Source organism: Podarcis liolepis (genome assembly GCF_965112155.1).
Source record: "Podarcis liolepis genome assembly, chromosome: 5".
In the NCBI taxonomy this organism is placed as follows: Eukaryota; Metazoa; Chordata; class Lepidosauria; order Squamata; family Lacertidae; genus Podarcis; species Podarcis liolepis.
In genome coordinates, this window is record NC_139556.1 from 43,672,988 (window position 1) to 43,692,443 (window position 19,456).

General features: G+C 40.7%; 1 protein-coding gene across 2 annotated transcripts in view; it reads left to right on the top strand.

The window, feature by feature from the left end:
- TCERG1L (transcription elongation regulator 1 like) overlaps nt 1–19,456 on the top strand; it is a 162,439-nt gene that overhangs the window by 93,110 nt on the left and 49,873 nt on the right. For both annotated transcript variants that reach the window (XM_083505975.1, XM_083505974.1), the window contains exon 5: nt 10,651–10,776. In XM_083505975.1, coding sequence (XP_083362101.1) covers nt 10,651–10,776 — 126 coding nt within the window. The remainder of the gene's footprint in view (nt 1–10,650; nt 10,777–19,456) is intronic.

Below are 19,456 nucleotides of genomic sequence, written 5' to 3' on the forward strand. Positions count from 1 at the left end.
TCCCTTTATATTTCAACATTTCCTTGCACTGGTATTGCATGTAAGGGCCAAACGTATGTTAAGCACGATAGTTAAAAATAGGAGAGGCTAACCTTTGGCCTTCTAGATGTTGCTGGACTACAAGTCCTGTCACCACAGACTATTAGCCATGTTGACTGATGGGAGCTAGAAGTCAACAACGTCGCACATACTTTTGTAAACCAAGAAATCTTTAATAAAAATATGCTTAATGGGGGGGAAACCAAAATCTATAGGGCCATAGGTCTGCCACTCCCCCCCCCATTTTGTTTTTGTTTTTGTTTTGTTTTTAAAAATGACTAGAACCTACTCTATCTCTTTCTTGACAAAGAGCTGTTTTTGGATTGTGCTCATGGTTCAAAGAGAAAGGGTTTAGCTCTATATCCCTTTCTCACTCAGCTCCAGAATCTCTGTTTGCAGCAGATAGTATCTTTTGGGGGACAAACAGCAGCTTTGAAGATGGGGAAATTGAATGGGGTTCTGCTCGTGTTGCAATCTCCCTATGGATTCTACCCCAAGGTTACCAGACATCCCCGTTTCCCGGGGACAGTCCCTGGATTTACAAATCAGTCCCCTGACAAAATAAATCTATTTAGTAGAAAGTTGAAAAGTGTCCCCGGATTCATTGAAAAAAATCTGGTAACCTTATTCTACCCCCATCACTGCTTTTCGTTAAAAACAAAAGCAATACTTGGATTCACCTGGGTAGATTAAATAACTCAGTGAATACTTGTCACTCTGTATTATTGTATGCATGACCAAATTAGAATATAAGGTTGAATATATATTCATATTGATTGCCTTGTTATGTGCAACTGTTATAGGATACATATGAGAACAGGTATATTGTTAATTCATAAATAAATAAAATTATTGTTGGTGTTTTTCTTTAAAAAAACCCTTTGTTCTGCATCGTATTTCTAACTTTCCAACATTTTTGAGCATTTTGTAGTCCCAACGTCCACACAAATGTCATGGTAGGTTGTGTATAACTGTAATAATATGTGCTATAATCTCAATAATAGCCTTAATTTTGCATATTGTGTAATGGGCAGAAATGATGCAGTTGAATACTCAACATATTGCACACTTAGAGAATCATGAGCAATTTTTTTAACAAGCAGAGGCAGCACTAACAATCTTTCTCCTCACCTCTGCAAGGTCTACTGTTGATGTGAAATTGACAATAGGAAAGTATAATCACTTTTGAGTACCTATGGCGGGGGAGGGAACCCATAGATGCTTAAAAGAATAAACTAATAAATGCTGAAAGGACATATAGACACTAACCCTCAAGCCCCATGAATCAGATTATAATAGTCTCAGACCTGGTTTCCCAGGCAGGGCCCTCATAGCAAAGATGTGATTTTTGCTTCTGCAGTAGAAAATCACAGGTATTTGCAGCAATCTCAATCTAGCCTGTGTACTCTTGAATCACAATTGATTAATTGGAGCTTTGTGTTTTTATCTAGCTTTGTGGTAGCACCATCATTCTGATGATAATGGATGCTTGTACAAGGCTGGGGTAAGCCAGCGATTCTGGTAGGTGAGTTGACAGATTGATGCTGGATTTGGAAAGGTGGGGACATAAACTTTACAAAATGAAGTGTGTAAACCAGCTGCAAGAGTGCTGAACAGGTGCTAAATAATAATGATGAAAAATAAATAAATGTCTTAGCTTTTGTATTTTACAGTGAGGAGTTGGGCGCTGGAGTGTGGGGAGGGGGGATGCCTGATTCCTTTTTTTGTGCTGCAAGGCAGCTGATTTTATTTAAAAAACTGTGGTGGCTAGAGCACTATCTCATTTTTATTTGCTTTTAAATTGCCTGATTTGAAAACCAATTACTCCACTTTTGACAGAATAATTGGAAATAGAGAACCCTTGACTCTTTCCTTAGGTAGGTAAACAAAGCAACAAAATATAAGCTAATTGGTTGAGAGGAAGCTCTATCTTTTATCCTCTTTTGAAACTTTGAAAGTTGCCTCTGATGTGCTTTTGAACAAGGGGCTCCTATATAAGTAGTCATCCGCCCCACCATTTTCCATTGTTTGAGCAACACTTTAATCCTCTACCATCCCAGCTTCTAAAACCCGAGCATCAATGAGACTAAAACATAAATAACAGCACCAATTAGCCATTACTACCATAAAACACTCTCCATCTTCTTGTCACACAGGGTGTAAAAAGTACCTCTAATTGCAACCGAAGAATGTAGGGGGAATAATATCTATTGTGCTCTTCAAGGAGGGGACAAATGGAGGAAGCTCCAGGTCGGTGTTTTGAGTGGTTTACTCCTCATGATACTGCCCCAAAAGTAGTACATTAATTCTTATTTCTATTTAAAGGGAAGTTATCTTAGGAAACTAGCCAAAGTTCTTGTGGATAGTAATGATATAATTCATTACGAGGTACAGTGGTACCTCTGGTTATGTACTTAATTCATTCCAGAGGTCCGTTCTTAACCTGAAACTGTTCTTAACCTGAAGCACCACTTTAGCTAATGAGGCCTTCCGCCGCGCCGCCACCACATGATTTCTGTTCTCATCCTGGGTTAGATGAGTCTGTAACCTGAAGCGTCTGTAACCCGAGGTACCAATGTATGCACAAAGCCACAGAGGAGTACTGCGATGAGCTGGGTCCAAGACTACGCTCTGCAGGGAACACAAGGATGCATAATTGTACGACACCACTAGCTGCCATGTTTGTGAAGGCCAAATGGCAAAACAACTTCCTACATAAAAACATGGATGCTAAACCCAAAAGGGCAAGTATTAAGGCAGAAGGAGGAATAAGACGAAGATCTTCTGATCGTTCCCTTAGCTCAAGCATTTCTGATGGCCAGACAGAATGATCCCCTCCCCCTCGTGCAATGTTCCGGGGGGTTTCCTGACACTCCAAGTGGATTTGGGAGATTAGAGGAGAGAAAGTTCCTTTGCACCAGCAGGAATCCTTCCACTAGGATGCCAGATTCACTGAATTTGGGCCGAATCATATTACTCTATGGGTCATCATCTTTGAAAAAAGCATTAAAGTACAATTACATAGTCATTTATATAGGGTATTAGGCTTTAATATTATATGCTATAATCTCACTTGCCCAAATAATGCCACTGAAAGCAGAACAACAGGTAGACAACTGAAGGTTCAGGGTTGAAATTCATCCCTCAAAAGCTTGCCATCTGGAACATATGAACATATAAAGCTAGTAGGGTCAGATCATTGATCTGCTGGCCTGGTGTCTGAGTGGCAGCAGCTCTCCAGAGTCTCACACAGAGGACCAGACCCACATCACCTGGTTCCTTCTACCTTTTACTGGAGACACCAACTAATGGATCCAGAGAACTTCTGAATGCAGTGTGTGTACTTCACCACTGTGCTAAATATAACTTCTAGTCCCAAAGTCCCCTGCCCAATACACTAGTGCAGAGCTCAAGACACTGTTCCCCCTAGCTGTGACATATAAGCAAAAGGTTCTTTAAATGCCTGAGTTATGAACGGCAGAAACCAACATTGACAGAGCCATCCTGCGATTATTAAGGGGATTTTGAAAACACACCTGTTTGCACAGGCAAACCCCCTGATCTTTTGACCCTGGGTCTCCTGCTTTAATTGTTTTGCTTTTCTGTTTGAATGAGATTGTTTCCTTGGGTATTTTACTTATGGTTTATATTTTGATGTCTGTGTAATTGGATTTTGTACCTGTAAACCGCTTTAGAAGCCTATTTAGGCACTAAACTGTACATAAATGGAATAATAATAAAGAATAACAGTTACTGTGCATCAGCTGTTCATTCCCACATGGAAGCGTAGAGAGATTAAATAGTGGTGAGAGAAGCTGGGGTGAGGAAAGTTATACATTGTGGGGGTAAAGGCAGAAGCAGCAAATGTGATGGGCAGTGGTGCTTCTCCTGACTGCTGAGTTCCTGCTACTTGCCAAGAGGGTCAGGGGTGAGACGGAGGGGAGGCTGGCACAGTGCAAATGCCCCAGGAGAGCCAATCCATTGCTCATGCTGATGCACTTGCAACTTCTCCACTGCCTCCTGCTGCCACCTCCTCACTCAGCTGTCAGGAGCTCAAGGAGGTGACACTTCCTGCCCATGTCTTGGCTGCTGCTAGAAAGAAGTCCTGGTTAGAACCAACATAGCCTCAGCCATTGCTCAGTTGAAAAGGTGGTTGCTGTTAAACCTTAGTTTTATAAAAGAGAACATACAATGCTGGTTACATTTTTAGCACAGACTGCAACTCATATAACAAAGCACATATTGAAATATTGTCAAAGGAGATGGGAGTTATTTCTTAAAAGGCTATGAGTTAGTTATCAAGCAGTCTCCTTTTACATTCAACGATACGAAATGGCAGGGAAGTAATCACAACAAGAAAATTGGCCTAAAGTTTATAATAATAAAAAAGCACCCTGATTGCTTGGTTTATAGTTAGGACTTTTATGGATTATGCTTAGATATAATTTCAGCCCTCCGGGTTATATTCACTTCATTCTGAACGCTTCTCTTACATTATGACATTAAGCCAAATCCTTAGTGCTTATTTAGCATTTGAATTCTAAAGCAATCTATTGTAGAGATTGCTTTTTTATGTTCTTGTAGCGCTAAAGTGTGCAAATATTTATTCCTGAAAGGTTATGATTGCTCTAAATCAATCAAGCATATTGGGTGAGCATAAGGTATACTTAAATCAAGCAGTTGGACTTTATCCATACATGGAAAATTTAAAAATATATACTTAAATGGGCTGTAGATGCAAACTGTAAGTTAATTTTCACACAAGCATGCACACAATGAGAATCGCAAGGCTTATGTTAATATACCCAGCTGTAAAAAAAAAAAAAGAACAGAAGGCTTTACAGAAATGAAGCAAGATGTGGCAGAGTTTGTCTGAATAACAGTTTGACATAACTTGAAAAGACAGTGTAACCCTTTCAGAAGCATAAAGTAGTGCTATAAAATTTCCAGTATGTTATCTGTTCCTAAGCGCAGAACAGTACGTTAGTATAATGAATAGGGAGAGTACCTTTTCAACCCATATAAACAATGAGTGGCACCGTTACCTTCCAGCCCACCCTCTCACGGAAGAACTGAAAACCACTTATTCATTTACCCATTCAAAAGCATTCCTGAAATGCTCTATAAAAACAATATCCATTAAAACAAAAACACAAAACCTATAACCGATGAAACAACAGTATAAAAGCAAATAAAACAGAAATTTGGATCATGTTTTATGTGTGTGACTCTCCCAATCTTATATGTGTTTATAAGGTGTCTGAGGCAAATGCTGGTTGTAGCCTTGCATTTGGCTCTGGCCTCCCTCCCCAGGGGATGGCAGTTCTCTGAATACCAGTTGCTGGAAACCGAAAGAAGGGAGAGTAGTCTTATGTTTGGATCCCGCTTGCAGATTTCCCACAGGCATCCAGTTGGCCACTGTGAGAACTTGATGCTGGACTAGATAGACCAGTGGCCTGATCCAGTAGGATCTTCATCTTACATGTTTCTGGATTTGGGATGGTGCAAGTCGATTCATCCAATGGTTTCCATTATTCTTTTGGGTTCAGTTCAAGCTGCTGGTGCTTCTCTGTAAAGCCCTTCTCTGCCTTGGGTCCTACATATTGTTCCTTCATCTGTCTCCCATGGCACTGTTGTCCTTCTCAGGCCCTGCACCACATGAAGTAAAAACTGCTGCAGAGAGAAGCAGGATCATTATATTAATCACCCTGAGACTGTGGGATCAAGTTCCTGACATTTCCAGCCTAGGTTTCATGTTGTTTTGATGAGTGATGAATAAAGCATGAACTCTACTTGCCTCCGGTGCCCCAGTCAGTGTTACACGTGCAGCTCTGCGACTCTCCATTGCTAACACTGCTAAGAGGCAGCCTCCTGTTTGGGGCAAATCGTTTTTGCTTCCATGGATTTGTCTTCTACAACCTTTTATCCATGCCACAGGCTTATATAGCCCTGTTCCCTTTCTTTTCCATGGATTTGTCCACTCAAAATGAGTTTTGAAAACCTTTGGCTTCGATCGTCTACAGGCAATAATTAAAACTCTTCTGGGGAACACAAGGATATTAAGGAGTGAGCATGAAATTGTCATTTAGGCCTATCTGTAATATCATTGGTGGTGCTTATGAAATTATCTTATTAGTGCTTTTGTAGCAAGTGGAAATACACTTTGCTTGTTAACATCAAGGTTTGTAGACAATGTTACCAGCTTTAAACGCAACTAGGTTGTTCTTTCCTCCAATTTGAATTAAAGTTGGCTTGAGGGAAATGTACCACAAGAAATGACAGTATAGATCCAAGATGGATAAATTGTGGATAATGACATGTCTACATTGTTTCCCAAACCAACAGCGGGAGGATACTTGGTGCAGAGTAGATAGGAACATGTATACAACCTAACCATAGTTGTGACGAGTTACAGGTAGGTAGCTGTGTTGGTCTGCCGTAGTCAAAACAAAATAAAAAAAATCCTTCCAGTAGCACCTTAAAGACCAACTAAGTTGTTATTGGTATGAGCTTTTGTGTCCATGCACATGAAAGCTCATACCAATAACAAACATAGTTGTGACTGAGAGCCTTAGTATTCACCTGTGCCACAATCTACTAGGGTGTGTTTGGGGGGGGGGGTGTTGCTACTTCTCATCAAATGATGCTCATGGTATCCATAGAACATAGATTTAGGGAGCACAGCTGGCTCGGTCGCACGTAACAGCCAGTTAAATTAGTCTACAGTTCTCTACCCCTTTATATGTTATTTCTTGTTAGTCTTATGTATCTTTCTTGCATTTGTTGCATTTCTGGGCTTTACATATGTTTTCCCATTTCTACTGCCGTAAATGATGGAGTCTAAAAAAACCCCACACCTAAGCAGTAGTAGAATGATTTATGATATCTCTTCATCCCCTTTTTAAACCTGCCTTCATCTCATAAGAGGCTAGATACAGTGCTAGTTTATAGCCTGAATTCCAGGCTTGTCCTATGAAAATGTAATTGATCCTATAAGAAACAATGCATTTAAAAGGCATGATAAAAACATTAAAAAATGGGGAAAGCAGTAAATACTGGACTGTTGGTGCCAGGTATGTGTGTTTTAAAGCTGACCAGTGCTCAGATTTATGGGGTGGAGTTTGGGGAGAAGGAAGCAGATCAATTTATTTTTATTCTAAAATGCTTAGGAAGAGTTGGGAGAGAGAGAGTTTTCCCTTCTCCCATTTCCCCTCATTCAGAACTGATTTGGATGTTGCTCACTTCCAGTGGAGGATGGGGAAAAAATGCTTCTGTGTGCCAGCTGGGATTGCTAGCTCCCTATCCCCAGTTGCCTCTCCTGACACTTCAGTAATTGAGATGAAATTCTTCCCCCTGCCCCCTGTAGCAGGATAAGCTTCACCTGTTTTATTTCTTCGTGCGGATCTCCTTGAGAAATAGGAGTAACCTTCCTCTCCCCTCCATCCTCACAGCAAACCATAATATCTGGATTGGATTCACCATCTAAAATAGCCCAATTGCACGAAATGTTTCTACTCCAGTAGCAGCTGCCGGTATGGACTCATGTTTGAAGTGATCCTTAGAAGACCGTGGTGTATTGGTGCATGTTATTAGAAACCGTCAAAAGCCCTGTGAAATTCATTCCGGTCTGCACCGTTTTCTCCCCCACCCCTCCTCTCTACCCCTAAAATTGGTTTCTAGATTCGGGGGGAAGGGAAAGGGAATCAGAAATTTATTGCTCTCATCACCACAGCACTGAAGTTGCTGACAGGAAGAGGAAGAAGGCACTGCTCTCCCCACCACCACCTTTTGTGGGGTATCTGTTGGTGGAAAACTGGGCAGTCCAATGCCAGAGAATGTGGGCAGGTTTTTAACCAATGCAGCTAGAACACTATCCTAGAGCAGCAACATGGGAGGGGGGTTTCCAGCTGCCCTACCCTTTCCTCTTGGAAGCCTGATAAAAAGCTCTTGCAGGAGAAGGACTGCGAGCAACATCGTGGGAGGGGTGTTTCTAGGACTAGATGCTGCATGTTGTTATATATAGCGTGTTCTCCTTCAGGGAGAGCACGTGTTGCGGTGGGGTCTACTGAGCCACCCCCTTTGTTGCTGGGTAAGTTCTCCAAGATGGCCAGGGGGCAGTGATTGGATTGCTGAGTTGCTGGGGCAAAGGTTATGTTGCAATTTTGGTGGGAGGGGTAAAAGGTTTAAATACTCTGCACGCAGCCTTGTACTTTCTCTTTTGCTGCGTGCAACGGATCACCCGCCCACCCGCCCTAGAGTAAGGGGTTGTTGCATTGACCTTGCTATGCCTGTCATGGGGTCGTCTGCCTTTGAGCAGGGGCCTGGTAGGAATTTTTCCACCTGGCAAATTGGCTGGCTGGGTGGTTTTTGCCTACTGTGTAGCAAATCGTGGTTATAAATCTGGTGGAGGAGGGGTTAGGATAGGCTGGGCCTGCCCCTCCATGGTTGCTGCGGAAAGGGAATTCCGTTAAAGGAATCCTGGGGCTTGCCATCTTTTTGTCCAATCCCTGGAATGGGACTAGGGCCGGCAAGCCTTCGGGGAGCAGGCGGGTGAGAATTGAGGGTCTGTGACTCCATTTCTCCCCGACTTGCTTTCCCCTGCACTGTCTTTCGGTGGTGCCCGGAAGTCAGTTCTGTCCCCAGGCGGGGGGACAGATAGTCTTAACCAATGCCTAAACAACCACTCACGGTTTGTATTTTAATAAAGTTGTGGCCAAAATCATGCCAAAAATCTTAAACAAAAATTACGTGTCCGTTGTCAGTTATTTTGGGGGTGGATTGGGGACCTCGACACGCAAATAGTATTGAACTGTGGTTTTTATGTTACTGAATTTTTGTTTTGTTTTGCAATGTTATTAGGAAATTGTTATTAGGAAATTGTTACTGCATTGTTTTGGTTTGAAATGCATCCCAGTTTCTTTGTTGTATGCATCTTTCAACATGATTTTTGTGTTTGGAAAAGTGGCATACAAACAGAATGAATGAATGAATGAACCCCCGCCATCCATGGAAATTAATGCAGCCATTCACCCATAAAAGGATGCTGTGGTAATCTGCCACTATAATACACAGTTGCACAACTACTTTTTTAATTGATTAAAAACAAGAAGTCTGCATTTAGAGCAGTTGATTTACAGAGGCCAACATACATGAAATCCTGCAACGAACTTCAATAGATAGCTAAGATTAGGGGCTATTTTATTGATTTTTTGTCTTTAATTGTGTTTTTATACATTTATCTTTGTTTTGAATTGAATTATGATGGTTCTAGGTTTTTTTTGTTTTTAGTGGAATGTGGATTTCAGCTTTGTTTTATTTTCAATTTTATTTGCACATCGGTTGAATAATTTTTCTTTTAATTGAGCATTTTATCATTCTTCTAAATGAATGAATGAATGAATATTTTGTGCACCCATGGGTGTGCAAAGATAAAGAAAGAGGATGCATATACTAAATGACAACACTGATTTGAGGGTTCAACTAGTTCCTTGCCTGTTGCTATGCTACCCACTGAATATCAAGCCTTCCCAGTCTGGATCCTGGATCTTCATTCTTTGCCACACTGGAAAGAGTGTTAGAAGTGGATTTATTTGCACAGATAGAATTCTATATTCTGGCATGTGGATTATTCTGGAGGATATGCCATTTTCAATCTGCCTTCAAGCACAAAGGGAAAAACATTTACTGAGGGTGGAGTAAGCACACATCTATAACCAAGCTGAGTCATAAAATGCCTGTATTAAAAACTTGAGCAGCACTGACTATTATTGGACATGAAGATTGGTCCTGTCTTTTGGCCCCATAGTTGGTGACTGTGATGGCGGTGGTAAGAGCAAAACTGACAAAGATGAGATGGCTAGTGCCAAACCATTATTAGCTTAACGGCCTCGGCCTAGTATACCTGGAAGAGCGTCTCCACCCCCATTGTTCAGCCTGGACGCTGAGGTCCAGCTCCGAGGGCCTTCTGGCGGTTCCCTCACTGTGAGAAGTGAGGTTACAGGGAACCAGGCAGAGGGCCTCCTCGGTAGTGGCGACCGCCTTGTGGAACATCCATCAGATGTCAAGGAAATAAACAACTATCTGACTTTCAGAAGACATCTGAAGGCAGCCCTGCTTAGGGAAGTTTTTAATGTTTGAAGTTTTATTCTGTTTTTAATTTTCTGTTGAAAGCCACCCAGAATGGCTGAGGAAACCCAGACAGATGGGCAGGGTAGAAATAATAATAAAATACTGTTATTGTTACTAAGCTGAAATTCAAAGGTGGGCTAGATTTGGGAGTTCTAAACTGGAGAATGTCCTTTCTAAACCCCCTCATCTATTTCTGAAACTCTTCTGCATCCCCTCCACTGGCTCCTTTTTCTGCTATTCATTGAGGACTCCTCAGATTGGATGTATTTTTTATAGCAAGATGGGAGTAAAAATGAAGTGGGTTTATTTATTTTTCAAGAAATGTATTCATGTAAATATTATAATTGTGTTGTAAATATTTGCCAAGAAATAGTAATTGCTAACAGCATCTGATGATGCCCAAAGTTTTAAAAAAATAGAAAAAGGAAAAAAGGGGGGGAAGGAACCAGATTAGTAATGTGCTCATTATGGGTTTGCATGCAGGTGCTGCTTCTAGGATGGATACCCGAATGACTCCTCTGATGCCAACTCAAGTCACCAGGGTAGCGGCTATCTCTTCACCAGCTGTGACATTCATGGCAACCAATTTGGTGGATCAGACATTAACAGGTGTGTTTTTGTTTCGCTCTCCTGGTTATACTGCTACAGCATATGTTGCATATTTGCATATTTTTCAACCAGATACTTTCCCACAGCAATAAATGCCACAGTAATAAATTGAAAAGCCCTTTTAACAGAAATATTTGTAAATGGTACTGAATCTATCGTGGTTACACACAACAAGGGATCCAAAATATATACAAATCAGATACATTTTTACATATTCTGTTCCAGACCATTGCATCAGAGGGTGATATTGCCTTATGGAGCATGATCATATTTTTATGTATTTATTTGGCAAGATTTATATGCCACTTCAATTTAAAAAAAAGTGGTTTTCAATGTCACCTCATGTGTGATATGTTGTTGTTTAGTCATGTCCGACTCTTCGTGACCTCATGGACCAAAGCATGCCAGGCACTCCTGTCTTCATGTGCGATAGAGTACCATAATTCAATAGCCCTCTTCAGGCATCTATCTCAAACCATGGGGGTTAAATTTTGGTGCCCCTTAATTTGCTGCTGCTGCTGTTGTTGTTACCCTTCTCATTTGACTGGTTTATCCAGGGTTGATGTGACTGACTTTTGGGTTAGAATGTTTGTAGGAAGTGTCAGTGTTTGAGCTTTTATTTTTGACTGCAGGTTAGTGGGTGGGAATATAATTTGATTTGATTAGAGTTCTGGTGCTGCCATTGTTGTCAGTATATTGTTTGATTTCATATTGAGTTGTATTTAAGTGACTTATTGTTTCATTGCAATTCAGTGTTGTTCCTTGAGCTGGGATTGTGTGAACAATGAAGAGTGAACAAGTAATTTAAATGAATAAAGGGGTGGAGACATTCACACTAATAAAGTTCCTGTGGGGGGAAAAGTGGTTAGTGTAGAGTTGCCATATTTCAAAAAGTGGAAATTGGAACATAAAAGTTGTTGAAGAAATCTCAACAAAATTTGCACTTCCAACATGGGCTGCCATACGTCCACATTTTCCTGGACATTTCAGAGATTTCCACCGAAATGCTTTTTATGAGGGCCAAATGCAGGCTATGTCTGGGAAATTCTGGACGTTGGGCAACCCTGTTTGGCTCCTCAACAGTAGTTTTTCCAGTTCCACAAGTTTATTGTTGGAATTTGTTGGTATGGAATTAGCCATATTTCTTATTGCTGCAGTGTTCATTGGTGCTACAAGCATCTAGGTTTCATTATATATCAGCTGGCTCATACACAGAATACAGCTGCATCAGTATTGGCCACCCCTCCCAGTTTGGTGTCATCCACAAATTGGATGAGCCCTCAATACCTTCATCCAAGCCAATTATAAACATGTTGGACAACAGCAGGCCCAGGACAGAACCCTGCATCCCTTCCTCTTGTTAAAGAGAGGGAACTGTTTCAGGCATTGCATTATGACTGCAAAGGATGTCAAGAAAGTAGAAGTGTATGTGTAGACAGCTGACTGCTTACAATACTCACCAATTTAACACATACAGTGTCTGTCTTTTCCTTGCATATGTTTTGATGGGTATTTAGTCCTTTCCCAGTTGCTGGAGATTACCCGTCAGTTGGACTTCCACTCTGTCACAATAGTGTGTATTTCACTGGAGAAATTAATGCCACAACATCGTCAATGTGTTCTGGATTTTGAAATGCTAAAAACATTCGTCTTTTAGGAGTGGTATTATTTGCAGCAACGAAATGGAACAAATTTAAGGAACCTACGTTCGAAAGGTGATTTTGAATATTTTGAAGAGATGCTTATTTTGATGGCTTCACAAAAGCACTTCTTTTATTGGACATCCCCCGTTGCAGTATCCCTAAACCGTTGTTTGCTTTTTGTGAAAGAAGTGTGCATAATTTTCTCTGCCAGTGCTTGGAGGGCACGACTTTGGATTTCAATACATTCTGTAGAGCCTGTGATGGACATCTTTAAATAATTTCCTGGATCCATGTAGAACAAGGCATTTCTTGGCCACATATAACTTAAAATTTACATTAAATGAATGCTACCAAGAAATGTATCAAGATGGATGTCATCATGCCTAGGAGACAGTATATATTATTTGAGTTTCAGGATCCAGATATCAGTTATTCAAGTCTGAAAGGTGACATTGTTATCAGGAAGCAATTGAAACAGAGATGTAATCTGGACAGATTTCAGAGCATCTTGCTGGGAACAGACAAATGTCAGCATTTCTCCCACTCCTGTTTTTCCTTATCTGTCACTCATAGGTCATATCCTCTATTTCTTCCCACACAGACCCCCCACACCCCACTCTGGTGTCATTTTCCTAACTGCCATTAGCTATTCTTTTTTCTTTTTGCTAGGGGTGGGGGAGACCAGTTCACATTTTGTTTGAACTTTTGTAATTCACACTTCCTGAATCAACACACACATGGAAATTCAGCTCTCCTTCAAAATTTGCACTTCTCCAAATATTGTGATTTATTTCTCCAACCAAAAAACTGGCATAAAAATATATGTGATAGGGGAAAATGTCATAAAAATGCATATATTGCTGAAAACAAAGACTCATTGTATTGAGGGAAAAGGCAAAAAAAGTATTTTAGGCAAAATCGCAAAAAGAATAATAATAATAATGTTGGAGAAATGTGCGCTAAAATGCTGGCAAATGGGATTTTTTTTAAAGTTCTAGCCTACTGCAAAAACGTGAGAAACCAAAACGAATAGATTCCTACCTTTTGTTTTCCCCTATCATGTTCAGTTTTCCATCTTAATGTCTTCTTCCATATTGGTCTGATTTCCCCCCCCCCCTAAATACTTTATAAAGCAATATTTGTATCAAAAAAATGAAAGAAATCTGCAGATCCTGAATTAAGGAGCAGGAACTGCCAATGCAGCTCACCAGCAAAGTATTGCAACCTGGTTTTCTGTGTGTTTGGCCTCAAATTTCAAAAACGAGGGGTTGTCAATCACCTGGCTGATGAACTGTATCAGACCTGATGGATCTTAAGATGTACAGACTTGCTGTAAATCAAGAAAATGATTGTTTGAGCCCCACTCCTTGAAACAGCAGTTTTCCAGCACCGTAGTGTTCATTGTAGTAGCTATGAATCAGGGTGAGGAACATCTTCTTTTGGACATTCTTCTGCCAGTATAAAAAGTGGACACAGCAACAGATGTGGTTCTTACCTTTGTGTAGTAGGCTACATTTCAGCAACACAAAAATTAAAGTGCTCTCTCACTTTCTCTCTCTCTCTGAGACACTCTTCTCCATATTCCATCTAGGCAAGCGAAAGGCAAGGAGACTGTTCAAGGACACATTCCAAATAGACAAAAGCACTCAAGGAGGATGCAGAGCAGGGCTAGTAAGGTGTGTGATCTAGGAAGAGGACATGTGGTCCAGGCAGACTCCCAAGTGCTAGCTAAGCCTGGAAAGATACTGACATTCCTGTATAAAATATAGCTGCAATAGCTAGCAGTAGCTATTAATTGCTCCAATTTCCACTGTTGGGCTTACCACTTGGATTCCAGCTCCTCTTTCTCCCTCTTGGCTCAGAGGGCAGATAAACAATCCTGTTGAGCCCTGTTCCTGTGCAAGGCATTCACAATTTGAATCAAGCTGAACGCCTGGCCCCACTTTTGAGATTGCATCTGTAGGCTAATCCTGCTCCTGACTTCCATGCCTTGCATACAGTGCAAATGAGTTCCTATGTGCGAGCCACATAGGATGACTGTGCTGAACATATATCCATATGTTGGAGGACAGTACTAACCAAGGGCCAGGACATCAGGGCCAGGACACTGCTTGTGCTTCAAACTGTGAATAACTCATGAACAGGTGGTTGGAGGAGGAGGAGGATTCACCCATCACATACAGTTATCTAACCAGCCAGCTACCAACATCTGTGAATATCCATGAGGTCTTAGGGTGGTGGGAGGTGGTTCCACTGAGGTTCAATTGACCAAGATCCTCTAAAACCAAGAGGCAGCTGCATCACTAAGACACAGCTGTTCTCCAGTAGTGGATTATTGTGATCTGGAATCTATCGACTGCATATCATGGATTGGATTGTGCTCCATTTTGTCCCAGGAGGATTATAATGGCTTGGAGAACATTATTTGAACTCAGTGGAGAATTACTATGTGTACACATTGTGACATGATGCACACATTGTGTACATATTGTGTATCCAAAGTGTGTATTTTTGGAGGAGATGTTTATGTTGTAAATGATACCTAAACAGAGCTAGCAAAGGAAATGTCTCCACTGTTTTGCCAGAATGAAGATGAACAGCGAGGACTAAAAATGTAGCGCACTTTCAATAGCATTGTGTTGTCATGCAGAAATCCATTAATGGATATATGGGCATCCCTGGTTTCTCTGTATGTGGCATCTCTTCAAAAGTAGGCTCTTTTGATTTATTGTTTGTAATCTGTATATCATTGTCTCTTGCACACATGATTGCTCCCTGCATTCTGCCATTAATCACACTGTTTTTTAGCAGAGGCATCAACAGAAATGCTTGCAGTGATGTGCTTCACTTTTCAACAGGAAGCGTTTCAATCATTAGCTATTCATTTCTCAGACATTTGGCTATGTTTGTCACCTGAGATGTTATGTGCTTTGGGGTCCTACAAATCTATCCTCATGAATAACTAAAATGTACACTTGTTTGTTTCCTCACTGAAAAGAGTTTCTTTTGAAAACGTTGCAAAAACATGACCATCAGCATACGAAAGCTTCATAAAGATCATTGGTGTGATAGAGTAAGCTATCAACTCTATTACTCGTTCTGTTAATTCACATTATGATGACTTTCAGTTGATGGATTACCGATATTTTATTCATCATGGCATGGAATACTTTGGCTGCATTAAGCCTTTTGGTCGGAATCATTTCTTGTAAATACTGCCATGAAGTTTGATCAATAGTTCCCTTAAATCAAACCAGCAGCTTTGTAACAAGCTGTTTGGAAATCATCATTGCTCAATACAATGTATGTTTGCTTGTAAGATTTTATTTAGTGCCCAACTTCCCTAATATACCTTCCTTAAGATTTATGGTTATGTCTGGTAATGACACCAAACTTGGCAAAGTCTTGGAAACTTGGAGCATAAATTGGCACATTCACAAAACTCGGCAAACTGCAATGAAGCACCTCCATGGCTGGTAGTTCTTGTCTGGCTTAGATTTCAGTCTGAGCCACAGATGAAATAGTTGCTTCTGCCCAAACAAAATGCAGGGAATCAGACTGGAATGGATTCAAATAACCATCACACAGGTTAGTTGGAGAAGCCATTGTGTACCATATACCTGCCCATCATCAAGTGATCTCTGGGCATCTCACAACAGAAAGATATAGCACTCATGAAATAAATCAAAATATTTTAAAAACAGTGTGATACAAAAACAACACTCCATTTCCCTTCTCCACTTGCTGTTGACTAGTGCTTTTAGATGACTACATCCCCAAAAGCTGGTGGAAGAGGAAAGATTTCAGTTGGTGCTGAAAAGTAACAACAGCAAGTAAGGGGAATCTTGGGCCCAGGAGCCAAATGTTGTCCTTTTGGTCTCTTTATCTGGCTCCAAGACTCTTTGCAGGCCATTGGTCTGGCCAGAATGTGTCCCTGATCTCTTATAATGCTTCTTGCCTGTCTGGATGGAAGATAGAGAGAGACCAGCTTTCACTTCAAAGGAAAATTTGTACATTTGTTGCTCTGACCAGTTCTGCATCTTGCCCCTCACATCACTAGCATGTCATACCCACCCCCAGAAGATAGCACTGAAGGGAATGTGGCCCCTGAACTGAAAAAAGTTCTCCATCCCAGAGCTATAGTTTTAACTGTTGCTGAAGCATTGGTTTGGTTTGAAACTGAATGTTTTTTTGCTACTGTTTTAGTCATTTCTGCTTTATTTTTATGGCTTTGTTCATGTGGAACCTTTACCTTCAAATGTGGCATTCAAACATTATAAAAAATAATGTTTTGTGGTTATTATCCACATCTGTCCAACACAAGGTACCATGTTAAGACATATATGTTTGTATAAGCAGATAGATAATTGATTAAGAAGTGATTGCTCTTAATTACTCTCAGCTGAATTTGAGAACTGTTTCCACTGAGGAGCATTGTGTTGGAACTATTAGGAAAGTTTGGAGGGAGTGTTTGATATCTGGATAGCCCTGCCAAGTGAAATGAAGCAAGGAGAGGGTCTTTTAAATGTTGGCACCTGACTATAGAATATTGTTCCCAGAGATGCTCATCTGGATCCTTTTGTAGAGCCAGGTGAAGACCTTTCTAATTCAGCCAGGATTTTAATTGCATTTTAAATCAGCCTTGGACTTGTTGCAGTTGAGTGTGGTTCTCAATGCTAATTGTTTATGCTGTCACAGAAGAAAGGATTTATTCATTTATTTATTCATTTACCGTATCTTTTTAATACTGTTTTGTAAGCTTTACCAATGCCATATACATTGAATAACTGAACTCACAAGCCACTACTTGATGCTATAGTTGATAAAAGCTCTAACAGTAGTAGCTGTTGCTCATTGCAACTGCTGGGGCAGAAGACAGAGGGAGCCCAACCGTAGGTGAAGGCAGAGCCAACTGATACCAGTTTTGACCCCATCTTCTTCCCTACTGAGTTCTAGAAGGGCAATGTTAAGTTGTGGGTGAACATATCAGACAACACAGCGATTCTTCAAACAGCTCTTGTTTATTCACAGGCCAGAACAGAACAGAACTGAAGGGTTCAGCCAGCCTGCTTAAATAGAGCTCCACTAGAATGCAACAGTAACCATTTTCTGTAACTATCCAATCACTGAACGTCACTTTCGATCCCTTATTTGCATATGTGGACCTGAACTATCTACAGTATCCCCCTGCTGGCCCAGGGTGAGAACTTCAGTATATAACAGGCAACACTGCCTAGGATTGGCCGTGTTTTGTGGAATAAAATCCATAAACATCACAGCACTTGTTTGAAAGGCATGGGTTCTTGAAAAAGATTATATTTGTTGATCTATTCTACTAGTAAATTGCTGCCTCTCCTTTAAAAACCCATGTCCACCTTCACTCCAGCTGCACATACCAGCTATGAATATAATAAGCTACAAGCCATATCTGCACAGTGGAAGCTAAAGTGATAAATGATTGTAAAATTGCTCACCTCAGTCCATGCAAGTGTGCAAAGGTCTGTGGGGAGCATTTAGCCTTTCCTACTGTACCGCTGACAGTAAACCAAACCTGCAGTTCTGCCACTCATTGCTGAAGAACAAGTCATTGTGTTGAAAACATGGGATGGCACCATGCTCATCATGGTGTGGAACATCTACCGTGCTAGAAACTTAAGTTCAAAATGGCTTGTCTGAGAACAGAGAATCTGCCAGAATCGGAGTAAATAAATTTGCCAGACAAAATGAGTGCACTTTTTTCGCAATGTTTTCTTCTTCCGGCAGGTGTAAATATTCTTCTAGGGGAAATCTTCCTTCCCTGTTGCATGCAATGGCTTTTTTAAAAAACAACAACAACCCACCAACAACCTATTTTCCTGTCTAGTAGCATGGCTGCATTGTTAGATTTGAGCCTCCCTTTGTTTCTGCTACACTCTAGTTAGATGATCATTTTTCAATAAGATAACAACTGATTTTCATTTTCAGCATAAGATTATGACATGATATAAAATACACCTTTTTTCAGTTTAAAACCAGACAATGGTTGAGAATAGCTTGATAGGTGGGAAGACATCACTGAATCCTCCACATGGCAAGAACCCAGCTAAGAGGCAGAGTTTGAATACTGTTACCCAGTTAAATAGAAGTCTTTTTTAAATGTCAACGTCTTCATATATAACAGAATAGTATGGATTTAGTTGCTGGGAGGCAGTTTCTGCTTATGTAACAGAGCTTTAGAAGTCCACTTCAAACAGAGCAACTTAGGCCATTTGGCCAGAGATGCTTGAGGAATTCAGTCTTCGTAAATTTCAGTACAAGATGACCTGATTCACACCTCTTGGATGAATGTGCAAATTGGAATGTAGCTACCCACTGGATTTCAAATTTATCCAATGGTGTGATGCAGTTCTTGGAACTTTTTAAACATTTGCTGTGCAGAGCACAGCAAACAGCCTTTCACTATGTTAGACTATTAGTCCAAATGCCTCCAGGTTTTCAGGCAGGAGTTTTTCCAAGCTCTACCTGGAGATGCCAAGCACTGAACTTCAGATCTTCTGCATGTGAACAATATGCTGTTTTTCTGAGGGGGAGAGAAAGAGACTACACATTTAAAATAAGCATTAAACAGAAGATATACATTAAAATACATTTTCATATTATTACTTTTAAAAAAAGAAACCGACAGATTAATGAAATGGAACAGAATTGTAGGTACATGCTTGGCACTGACTAGACATAGACAAATTTGCCTGCACTTATATTTGGCAAGCTTCCCCTTTGACATCAGATGTTGACACAGTAGTAAGAAGTAGAGTCAGAAGTGAAATAATGCCCATTTACACCACAAAGACCTCATAACCCACCTACTTTCAACAGCCAGAAACATCATAACCAGACACTGGAGGGACCTGTCAGGAGTAAGCATGGACCGATGGTACCAAATAGTATGGGAAACAGCCTTACTAGAAAAATTAACCAATAAACTGAAACGGACACAAGGACAAACAGAAGAAGACGCCTTCACCCCGGTATGGCTCCCCTTTATCACATACACAGCC